Genomic DNA, 12984 nt, shown 5'->3' on the forward strand with positions numbered 1-12984 from the left:
TTTTTTTTTTTTTTTTAAGACAATGTGAGGCTATTCAAATTAAATGACAAAAAAATAGAAACTCTACATTTTTAGATGGTACACAAATGTTTTTAGTGGACTAATTTATTCGTGTGCTGTGCTGGCTTGTACAGACATATTCTTTATAGTAAATAACAGGGGATCATGCTGATCACTAAACAATTATTTTGTACCATGCTGTAGCAGACTTTCTGAAAATGAGACACAGTACCTTTGTACATATGATTGAGTCTGTTCAATAAATTTCCACAAAACAGACGGTTTATCAGTGCATTGTTTTATTTTCTTCTGTTTGCAGTTAAGGACAATTCACATTAATTTGTCAAACTCACAGGATCATTATAGCAGCAAAGGCCAAGATGTTACGAGGCACGTTTTGTGTCTGGAAATACAGAGCGGTCCTGAATTCATTGTGATAAATTAAAACTAAAGTACAGTACTCTAAAATAACACTTAAAAATGAACAGACATGCTACATCTCAATCAGAAACATATAATAATCAAGTAAAAACAATTAGCCTACATAAAATTGTAACAGGCAGCATTTAGCACCTTACTTGTGGTGTTATGAGAGTCAAATGATTTTCACAGCAATGAATCCTGGAGATGGTTAGGCAGTTAATTAATAAATATTGAATGATGTCTACTTGTATATGCAATCTGACAGACACAGCGTATAGTTTTGTTATACATGACAAGTAGTGCAAGATATTTTATATAAAGTGAGTAATGCTACATCTTTATGAAGCTGTAAATGCAGTTTATGGTCATCGGATTAATGAGAACTGTGGCTACATAATAATCCGTTTTACTGGCCGAAAGTTCATTATCGTAACATGTCAGGATAAAATATTCAATTAATAACATTTTAGCTGATTATTATTTAGTTAATATGAAGATGAGAACATTTAATCCAGTTCAGTGAATATACTTAAAGTGCACTCTCTCTAAAAAACAAAACAAAACATAAAATGTATCAAATAGACTAAATGCTAAATGTAACTGTCATTAGTGAGTCAGTTGTTTTATTGGTGGTATGTGGAGCATGCAGCACATTATACTTCACCTGTATGTGTCTCTTTAAAGATGAGACACACTGAACTACAGCGCTTTATATTTCATAAATAATATTAATACATTGTAAAGGATAATGCAAAGCATTATTACATAATGTAATAATGCTTAGCAGATTTGTGTACATTCAAAAAGTAAAAAAAATCAATTTATAACTAAACATATGAATATAAAATATATAACAATGTATGTGAACTTTTAAGTTATTATAAAGCATCACCAAGCATTTTACCAGGTCTCGCTATTAAATCTGCTTTTAAATCCAAGGGTGGGCTTACATTTTGTGGAAGAGACTGGTTGGGTTCACAGCGTTCGAGTTTTCAAGGAGATAAAAACGGTCTTGTAGTGAACTGTTACGCAGCGGCTCTATCTGCTGGATCCGTACCCGTGGAAGAACGGCTCATCAGGACGAAAGCCGTAGGCGGTGGCAGGACGTCCTTCAGCTCCATTACTGAGGAAAGAGATTTGAATCAAGTGAGCGTAAACTCTGATCATCATGTTACCGTTAAAAGGTTGCCTCTAAGAGTCACTAGATGGCCTTCTTCCATACATATTATCATCAGGAGAGACTATCAGGTGCGTGTAGATCAATTTGTTAGATTAATGTAGATTCTGTATTCGTGTCAGTGCTGTGCCGATACTACACATTAATTCATTAAGCTTGTTGTTGTAAATTTAAACATAAGTTAATATAAATGATATACAGTACTATAACTAAAGTATAATATTTTATATATTTTACACAGACAATTTCTATGAAAATCATTATCTAACTGGCTTTTCAAATTCCAAGAATGACTTTTGAGAGCTTGAAGTATCAGAATAAGCTGAAAATTTGCCACAAATCAGAACCTTTTTGCACTCCATGCAATAGTTTTGCAGCACAAGGGTATAGTATAAAAATGTGCTTATGAAATAATAGCGGTATAATTTACATTTCAGCTGTACAAACGATTACTCCTGAAAATGAAAAATATTCGTATATTTTTGAAAAAAAAAAAGAAAAAAAAGGTTTAAGGTTTAATGAAATGTATAAATATTCTCACACATATAGATGTTACTAAAAATAAATGTAAAAAATTGATCCATTTGGTGGTGGTCCAAGCGACTGGATACATTTCATAACCTTATAACCACCAACATTGATTAATTGTAATAATTACGTTAAATGAGAAGTGTACAAAGGAAATATAATACATGAATGCACTAAAAATATACAGACTAACAATCACAGAAAAAAAAAATCAACCAACAAAAATAAGACTGAGTCATCTTGTTTATGATGATATGAACCAGAGATGTAAAAACAAGTTATCCAAGTATAAAATTAAAGGCAAACTTTCTATAAAACCTGCTGTCCAAGATTCGTAGTAAAGTATGGGACGCATTTTGTCCCATGTAAGACTGCCAAATGCCAAGATTTCAATTCAATGAGCTCTGCATGCCAATGTAAGCCATACCTCCTACAGTATATGAGCCTATACATACTGGTTTAACATACTGCATACTATTGCCCATTGGCAGCGTACAATACAGGCTATGACATGTACAGTGTCGTTACAAAATGATTTGCTTGTACAAAATATTTAAGTGTAAATAGACTGAAACTATTACATTATTCAAGTAAATCTGATGAGTCAAAAAACATAGCAACTAAGATATATGAATAAAACGACAACAGTGATGTTTCATTTTTGAGTGTCCTGGGTGTAAAACAGCAGAGGTGTGACACGTTCCTGTCCTTCTTGTACCTCGACAAGGTTTTTAACACTCATTCAGGATGAACAGAGCCAGGAAAGTGCTGCGGTTCTAGAAACAAATTGGCCACTGGCTCTGTCTGCTTCCCTTTAAACCAACAGCTTCAGGCCTACGGCCTTTAAATTATGAGCTGTTTGCTTTGCCCCTCTGTGTCCATATTACATTGTGTTGTTTTTAGCCTCATATGACCTCCAGTAATCAAATACAGCAAGCTCCCCTTAGCACCCCGACTCTCACACACTCTGCTGTCTAAAATATGTCTTTTTCCTATTGGCCTGCCAGATCTGTCGAGCTGAATTTGAACAGCGGGTAAGAGGGATTCATGCACGGATCGACGCCACCCGTAGGTGCTCTGAGCCTCTGATTTTGACTCCGACACCTGATTGGGCTTCCCTTGGAAGAAAGTTCTTCAGGGCCTGGGATAATTTATAGCCGCGAGTTATCAGGGTTAGTTTTGTTCAGTACATCAAGTTAGTTCAACTTGATATCACGTCATTAATCACGGGAAGATGTTAATACCCAAAAATATCACTATGAATGAACTCAGATAAGAAAACTCATTTGAATTTGAACTGATTTGACGATTTATCTCAGTCCTGCGACCGACCCGGCCTGTGATCCGTAGCGAGCACATTCCTGTCCAATTATGAGGCAGCCTGTCACCTCTTCCTGCACGGGGCTTCAAAACAGGGCAGTAAAAGCTGAGTGGGGGTTGGATTGACAGCTCATAGGGAGCCAGGTCGGCCCTGACGTTCTGGGGGGAAACGGCCAAAGGTGCCAGTAAAAAAGGCCCTTTTAACCAGACATTGTTTCATTGCTCAGAAGAGTGTGTTTGCACAGGAAACGGGTCTCGGCTCTTTTATAAAAAGGACGTTTCTCCTCCTTTTTTCCCCAAGTTGTTCTCCAGCCCGCGCTTTGATCTTGTGTTCCCGTCACGTCTCCAGTTACATGCCCCTACCTTGGCTGTGTCAAATCAACAGCACCCCTTTTTTTCCCCCCTTCCTTTGCCTGATTGCGTCTCCACATCCCTGTTTTCTATTTTCCTCCTGCCTTCTCGTCCAAGCTCCCCGAGGCTTTAGGGACACGCAGCGCCACACTGCTTGAATAAAGGCGGATTTGTCAGTCTGATGTGTGCACACAAAAGACACGCACACAGAACTGGTTTTCCATCTGCAGACAGTGTGTCCCGCTCATGCTCAGAGTGACCAGTTTCAGCTTGATTCTGTATCTCATCTATCTGTGGGAATCAACAGGGCTCTGGTGATAATCATATTGGTATGTAGGACACAATACAATAATATTGCAGTGCTTACTGTATGATTATTCAAAACGGTCATATATTGTGATCTTTTACTCATTTGTTTCTCTTTCATCTGCATTGGATTTTGGTGCATTGCGCCTATATAAGTGTATATTATATATATATACTGTTTACATATACAAAAAGTGTGTATACATATACATACACATTACATTAAATATGCATACATATACTTTTTTATTCATTATTTGATGCTTTTATCCAAAGCAACATAAATTGCATTCAAGGTTTACCTCTTTGTTCCTTTAAATCAGTTCATTTATTTCCTGGGAGAATATATTGGTAAAACTTTGTTTTTAATGCTCACCAAGGCTGCATTTGTTTTAAATCAAAAACAGTAAAAACAGTAATATTGTGAAATATGATTACAATTTAAAATGCATGTGTTTTTTATGTATTTTAAATTCATGTAATGTATACCTGTGATCAAAGCTGAATTTTCAGCATCATTACTCCAGTCTTCAGTGTCACATGATCCTTCAGAAATCATTCTAATACGCTAATTTGCTGCTCAAGAAACATTTCTTATTGTTATCAATGCTAAAAACAGTTGTGCTTTCAATTTTGATTAATTTAATGCATCCTTGCTGTATAAAAGTATTCATAAAAATAAAAAAAGGTATTTATCTTACCCCAAACTTTTGATCATTAGTATTTGTATCAAAAATGTTTGACTATTGTCGTCTGGTGATCTTCTCATTAATTTGTATGCAAAAATATATTTTGCTGATGATTATTAAATTCTGCCACACAGAATGCAAGAATGCAAATGACTATAATCAAGCAAAACATCTGGATTTCATTTATATATAAATTAAAGAATTAAACTGTCAAATATATTCAATGTGAATGTAATTTTTTGATACTGCTGTACCATTTTAGAACCACACAACCCTACATGGAGTGTATCAAATACATGTTTCAGGTTGGCACATGAAGTCAGACGACTCCAATTGGGCCTGCGTTCACACACATCTTTTCACAAGCGTCTTAAGTAAAGACGGAGACTCTATTTGATTATTATGGTAACCTCTGTCACTCAGAGCTGCCCACTCAAATTAAACCATTCATCCCAGGACCCTAATGTTGCCCCCCACCCCTCGGTGTATATTTGAAATGTATCACTTTACAAAGATCCGCTGGAGAACTTGCCCCTCCATCTGGATCCCCGCCTCTATCCTCACCCACATGACAGCGCGGCGGCACTCAGCGCCACAGCCGTCAGTCCGCAAAGCGTCTAAATCCCCACCCAGCCAAAACAAACAGAGCATTCTCCATAAAAAGCACACATCGCATATTAAACACGTCCAGTGAAAGCAATCGTATCAAGTACGCACTATCAGGGCAAGTTTAGACTACAACAGCAAGTATGCACTATATCAGAGCTGCATCTCAAATACGAGTGGCGGATCCATTTCCTCACAGATCGGCTCTTTGGCAGCCTGAGATTCAATGTGAGCACTGGAGTGGACGGAGATGTGAAATGTTATTTCATCTGTACGCGTGTGTGTGTGTGTGTGTGTGTGTGTGTGTGTGTGTGTGTGTGTTTGCAGAGGAATGTGGACAATATATTTGGCTGCATGGGACTTAAAAGGCATGTTTATTTTCGGGCCATAGAGTTTCACTGACAGAGAGAAAGACAACGTCAGAGTAATATTGCTTGGTGCTTTGTTGAAAAGCTGTTCGTCAAATGATTAAACAACTTACAAAAGCCAAAAATACATTTAATATGGATTTAAAAAAAAAATACTGTTCTCTGAAGACCACAAAATCCAACTGGTGTACTCAAAGGGATCAACAATAACAATGGCCTGATGGTCTGTGACCAGTGTGCGAAAGGGACCATCACTTGCCCTGTTTTCACTACACTACATGTTCGTGTTTTTGTGCCCAGCAAACCATATCCAGAATATTTTGCGATGTACTGCTATAGCACTATTCTTTTTTGTCGTTTTTTTGGGGGCAAAAACTGAGATAATTAATTATTGGGGTTGTCAATTCAACGATTAATTGAAAAATGAACTCAAGTACTCCAAACTACTTTTAACTCAACAAGGGATCCAAGAATGTGTCACTCATTGGTATTTCTTAGCAAATACATATGTGTTTTTATCATTCTTTTCATTAATTGGCATATCATGTATATAATTTTGTTTTTTCTTTTACATTCAATTAATAAATTAAGTGAACTGCATTACAATACATTTCATTAATTGCCAGTCCTAAGTTGATTTCCAATCCCAGAGAAAATCTGGTCCCCTGACTGAGCCTGGTTTTTCCCAAGGTTTTTTTTCTCTATTTCTATCACTAATGGAGATTGGGTTCCTTGCCCGTTGCCTTTGGCAAGCTTAGATGGGGACACTTACTAGTTAGCAATATTATCGATTTGACTGCAAACTTGAACTTAACAGACCATAGTCAGGTTAGACGCCATATTGAACTTAAAGGGTTAGTTCACCCAAAAATGAAAATTCTGTCAGTAATTACTCACCCTCATGTCGTTGTGCATGAGTAGTCACTTGGACTATATTAACGATGTCTTTAATGCATTTTCTGGGCCAGCAAGTTATAACATCTATAGAAGCCTATGGAGAAGTGAGCCAGCTGTCAGATTTCATAAAAAATATCTTAATTTGTGTTCCGAAGATGAACGAAGGGTCTTACGGGGTTGGAACAACATGATGGTGAGTAATTACTGACAGAATTTTCATTTTTTGGTGAACTAACCCTTTAACGCAGATGAAAACGAGGCTGAGGGATAGACATCCAGTCTATAAAATGGCACACACAGGATAACGGTCCTAGACAATTTAATTTTCACAACTCCAATTTTTTAAACTGTACTGAATACTGAAAGTTTTTTTTTTCTTTCGGAAAGATGTTTCATCAGCTGAGCAATCAGATTGCTGTTAAACAACAATACAATCCTTTGAAATTACTCTATTTTATCCCTTAGAGCCTCGATTTCATTAGTCAAAAATGAAACATGGCGCTACCCTGACTAAGGTCTAGTGAACTAGATGATGACACCACTGTTTTTAGCTGAGCTGCTTTATAGCTGATTCGACTTATAATTCGACGTTTCATAATTGATAATTTTCGCAACGATGACACTTGAACAGTTACTGAACCGAATCAACACTGAACTGACACAAAGTGAAAGTGACAATAATTGTCTTCTGTAGAGCTTCTTATAGCTAAATTGAACTAATTTTGTAATTGATGAACTTTACACAGTTATTGAACTGAACTGAATCAACACTGAACAGACTTCAGCTAGTGACACTGTCAATGGAGAGCTGCTTTACAACAGATCTGATCTCTGTTTGCATCCATGATTCTGTTATTATCCTGTTTATCACTGTAAAGCTCCTTTGAAACAATGTGTATTGTATAAAGTGCTATAGAAATAAAGGTGACTTGACTATGATTTAAGAAAATACATATACATATGTATTTAATGTAAGAGAAGCTGATGAGGGTAACAGCTGCTCACTCACCAGGCGTTGAAGTCTCCATTCTGAGAGTGGAACTGGCTGTAGAAGTCTGGACTGAGGCCTGGCTCAGGGGGCATCGTACCGTCTGTACACACACACACACACACACACACAGAGTATATAAAGCAAACAAACGTATGAGACAGCGACCCAGCAGAGCCACTTCCACCCAGCAGCTCTCCTCATTTATCTTCCTGACAACCTCTCACTACGACAAGCCTTTGATGACACCAACTCGACGGACAATCGAGCCAAAATACAGCATCACAATTCTTGCGGAAAATCTGATCTAAATCTAAGGGTTTTAACTTTCCATGTCTGTCAGTTTGTGGCACAGGATGTCAGTCAAGTCTTGTCTGCAGACAAGAAAACATTGAGTGTCTTTTGTGGTCTCGGCCATGTTCCTCTGAGGGCTGTTTTGGTGTGTATGTGTGTTTTCTAACCAGTGCTGTAGAAGAGATCAGGCTGCTCTAGGGCGTCCGGGTCGTCTCCATACAGGTACGGCTCGCCATCCTCCATCTGTCTGCTTTCCACCATCTCCAGCCACTGCGAGTTATGCCAGCGAAACTTCTCACTTTGGATCTTCTTCCCCCACTCTTCATCATACTCCTTTGCAGAACACACACAAACACGCAGATTTATTTGCCTGAGATGTGTTCCTCCCCCTCTAACCTAAATTATACCACACAGCTGTGTAAATTCATGTTTTTTTTTTTTTTAAGTTGTCAAAACAGGGCTGGCATTCTGCATTTCAGCGCCAGTTCTACTTGAACTCCCCACAAGAGATTTCCAGTGAATATCAGAGCGAGAGGGTCCCATACACTGTCATGCCTGGCAATCTTACATTTACCGTTACACAGACTTCTAACACCACCCGGACCCTCCGCAGCAGATATATTTCATCCCACAATGAGGGCTTCTGTCTGAGCAGGGTTTTCCCTATAGGCTGTGGCCGCTGATGGAGCCACAGAGAAACAGACTCTGGTTTAATCCAGTGAGGTCAGTGATTAAAGGTGCACAGCCCACAGACTGGGTGAAGTGCCACACACAACACACACGTCGCACATGGCCGTAAGCTTTCTGCACACCCTGCACTTGTGGTGAGATGGGGAATCAGTTGATTTTGTGCTATTGGATTCTTTTGCCAACACATGTCAAGTGTGTCAGTCTGTCTACCTCCATCTTAATACACCTCTTCCAATGTAACTGTGCTGAACTAGTGCTTTCTGAGAGAAGTGTGACTATACAATCAGTTATTTAAGTATATAACAAATACAGTTTAATCAATTCACATATACACTACATTCAAAAGTTTGGGTGTCAGTAAGATTTTGTAACGTATGTTTTTGAAAGAAGTCTATTATGCTCACCAGGGCTGCATGTATTTGATCAAAAATACAGTAAATATTTTTATAATTTTTAAATATTTAATATTATAACTATTTAAAATAACTATATTTTTTATATTATTTAAATGTAATTTATTCCTGTGATGCAAAGCTGAATTTGTAGCATCATTACTCTAGTCTTCAGTGTCACATGATCCTTCAGAAATCATTGACATATGCTGATTTGGTGCTCACATTACATTTCTTCTTATTGTTGTTGTTGTAATCAGTTGCACTGCTTAATATTTTTGATGAATAGAACAGAATTTATTTGAAATGGAAACCTTTTGCACGTTTCTGGTCTTGACATGGATTTTCTATGACTTTGCTTTTTGGTCATCAAGCCATATTTTCGACCCTGTCTTCCAAACACAAGACAATTTTCCAATCAAGTCCAGATGGATAAAAAGTCCCACCTTTTTTTAGTTGAATGTCTTGCTTCACATCACATTATGGAAGTAAAATGGGTAGCAAACAGTTTTATGTTAACCTTAACCCCAGGTGACTGAACCCAACATAAGTTCACGAAGGCATTCTCATGAATGTTGTTGCTATGATAATATCCTCTATTCTTTGAAGAGAGCATAATTTTGCCACATCAACCCCTAACAGCATCTGTTTTCGCTACAGGTTTAAACAATATAAATACACTTCTTGAGTTCAAGGGATAGTTCACCGAATTAAATTATTGTTCTAATGTAAGATTTTATGACGGTTTTGTATTTTACATTGTGTGATGGTTTGGCACCATATTACTGTTTATTGTTTGTGGAACATGGGTCCGAGACAAATTCCTCTTTGGGGACAATCAAGTGCATTGAACTTTTTAAAACGTGAAAAGTTATACAGTTTTGGAGTAACAGGGTGAGTTTTTGGGTAAACTATCCCATTATGAAATCTAGTTTTCAAAAGCTTTTCTTTTTGGTTTTTATAACTGTACTAAACTAAAGACAATGAATGAATTTGTTACTCTCGGCACAGGGCAGTGGGAAACACGTCTAGCATCGTTTGCACAGAGCTCACCCCATAAAGAAAGATTAAAAAGTTAAACCATCTCTGCTGAGACAAAGTATTAGATGTATTTTTTTTTCAGCATTAGCTCTGTACGGTGAGGCAACAGAGAGGTGGAGGGTGCAGGAGGAGGGCTGCTGGGGCTCAGAGCTCAAGGCCAGCTCTCTGTCCCAGGGTCTAAAGGCCCACAGAGGCGCACTGCCGCCGCCTGCTCTGCTGAATGAAAATATGGATTAATCAGCCGAGGCCCCCTGTGGCAGAACCTGAGTAAATAAGCCCTGTTTCTCTTTTCTTTGCTGTGTCCATTCATCATGTGGACAGCAGCGTAGAACTGCGCGGGAGCCCGGGGCAAGAAGCCTGATGCAAAGCCCAGAGGGCCAGTGAGAATACACACTCACACAAACCTGCACCCAATATTTTAGAGTTAGTTCACCCGAAAATGAACAGTTTGTCATCATTTACCCACCCTCCTGTAAACCTGTACGACTTACTTTCTTCTGTGGAACATAAAAGAAGATATTTTAAGAAATGTTTTTTTCTATGACCAAAAATGTTTGGCTACTAACATTCTTCAAATATCTTAATGTGTTCCACAGAAGAAAGTTAGTTTTGGAACGACATGAGGGTGAATTAATTATTAATTGGGTCAAGTATTCATTTATGTCAGTTCTAGATTGGTTTCCAGAAAAAAATATTAATTGATGCATCTAGATACTTTCTCAAAAAAGCAAAAACAAAGTCTAATCCTGCTTGTGGATGGCAAAACTTCCTGTAGAGTTCCAGCCCCAAATAAACACCTGAACCAGCTAATCATGGTCTTCAGGATGACTAAAAATGAAGGAAAAGTTCGTGAGGAGCAGCATTTACAGCAAAACAAGCTGCTCTGAGACACTGAAAACACAGAATCATGAGCTGCAGTATTTGTATTCGCAACACAATATTTTGCAGATGGTTTAGTAACTGATTAAGGCCATTTCATGATTCACGTCAGTCATACTTCTCTAGTCAGAAAATAAGGAAATCAGGTCAATTCTACAAGGATGTAGATGCTTTGAGAATCATTTTGAAATCGGATCACAACTCGTGGAGTAGTGGAGTAGATGTTACAATGTGCAATAAAAAAAAAGAAAAAGAAAGTTTTTCATATTTTTCAATTCAACTTTCTCTGTGTGTTTGTCAGTAGGAGATGATCTTAAAGGGGTGGTATAATGCCCTTTTCACAAGATGTAAAATAAGTCTTTGATGTCCCCAGAATGTGAAGTTTTAGCTCAAAATACCCCACAGATATTTTTAAATAGCATGTTAAAATTGTCCCTTTTTGAGAGTGAGCAAAAGCACACTGTTTTTGTGTGTGTCTAAATGCAAATGAGCTCCTGCTCCCAGCACAGTGGGCGGAGCTTCAAGAGCTCATGTTCTTTTAACTCACACAGACATGCACTGAAATTTTCAAAAACCTTTAGGCTTTTATGTTCAAACCGGAGTCAGACAAAGATGGAGAGACTTAAGAAGAAGTGACAACATGTAGACAACATTTCTGAATGGTTAGTTGATTAATTGATGTAGCTTATGTGTAGTTATCTTCTATTCATTGATTAGCATATTCTGTCATGATTATCTATAAATTGCGTTCCCGGGGGCGGGGTTTATGTAAATGTCGTGTAGTCCCTACCAGCCGTTTGTTGTAGTCCTTAAAAAAACAATTTCTTTATAAGAAAATATCTCCCTTTGCTTTGAACTGTGAGCATCATAACTTTGCAGATGTTGTTTATGCTCAAACAGCAACATTACACACTAACTAAAGTTAAAAAAGGGAAATCATAATCAACCACCCCTTTAAAATATCAACTATGCTACCATGAAGTAAACAAATGCTAATTATAAAGTGGGAATTTGAAAAAACATCTTAATGAGCTCAAGTAAGTCTTCATATCTAATTAATCTGTAAAATTAATTTAACTTGAGATGGAACAGTGCAATTCATAAACATGACTGCCTCATAGAATGGCCGATGAAAGTGTAAATCTGCATACTTGATACCAACGTCAGCCTCAGCTCAAACATGTCAGTCTGCTGAGCCAGAGCTATACATCTGCACTTTCTCTGTCACCACGGATACAAACCAGATCTCACACACACGCTTTCATGTGGCCGAGGCTTAACGAGCAGGCTAATAAAGTGAATGAAACACTTCCCCAAACAAACCTGGCTCTCAGAGTTCACCACCAATTACTGCTATCTAATGTCAGTGAGTGAACATTAACTGCAGAGATTTTATCGGCGCTGTAAACACACATGGTCAGCATTGAGCAAAAACACACAGAGGTCTCTGATTCAGATTTGAGTGCAACCCCATGTTTAGTGGGGTTGTTTTAGAATACTTACGGCAATAATGTCCAGAGTGTTGTCACACACCTGTCGGATCTCCACATTTTTGTCATGCATAAGGTCGATGAGGTAAGCTGGGGCCTCTTGGAGATTCGGTTAAGGAGTTCACAATTCACTGACAATTAAAGCCCAATAATTGCTGTGTTCAATCTCAATAACCATAATTAATCTTCAATCAGTTAAAAACATTAACATCTTGTAAAAACTCGAACCAAATTTGTGTTCAATCAATATTACATTTTGTTACAGCCAGTGACACCTAGCGCACCTTCTCCATTTCTTAAATATTGAGTAAGAGCGTTGAAGTGTATTAATGTAAAGGTATTGATAGGATTTCAGTATTATTAATATTATGAATCGATCATATTTAGTATTATTAATGTAGTGTAATATTTTGTTGTTAATTATAATAAAGCCAAACATTTTGACCAATCTTGCCATAGAAACTATGTAAACTAATTAGTTAAACGTATGAGGGTGTGAATAGCTGAACAGCTCAACAGTTTATTGTAAAATTTCTTATAATTTA

At 37.5% G+C, this 12984-nt stretch overlaps 1 protein-coding gene across 1 annotated transcript in view; it reads right to left on the minus strand.

Moving 5' to 3' along the window:
* Positions 1 to 282: 282 nt before the first annotated feature.
* The window catches only part of kifap3b (kinesin-associated protein 3b), a 32209-nt gene continuing 19507 nt past the window's right edge, over positions 283 to 12984 (minus strand). The window contains exons 17-20 of the mRNA XM_082172372.1: positions 12453 to 12538; positions 8115 to 8280; positions 7675 to 7756; positions 283 to 1546 (exon numbers count right to left, since the gene is read on the minus strand). Of these exons, the coding sequence (XP_082028498.1) occupies positions 1462 to 1546; positions 7675 to 7756; positions 8115 to 8280; positions 12453 to 12538 (419 nt within the window). The 3' untranslated portion in view covers positions 283 to 1461. The remainder of the gene's footprint in view (positions 1547 to 7674; positions 7757 to 8114; positions 8281 to 12452; positions 12539 to 12984) is intronic.

This window comes from Leuciscus leuciscus, assembly GCF_965113295.1.
Source record: "Leuciscus leuciscus genome assembly, chromosome: 6".
Taxonomy (NCBI): Eukaryota; Metazoa; Chordata; class Actinopteri; order Cypriniformes; family Leuciscidae; genus Leuciscus; species Leuciscus leuciscus.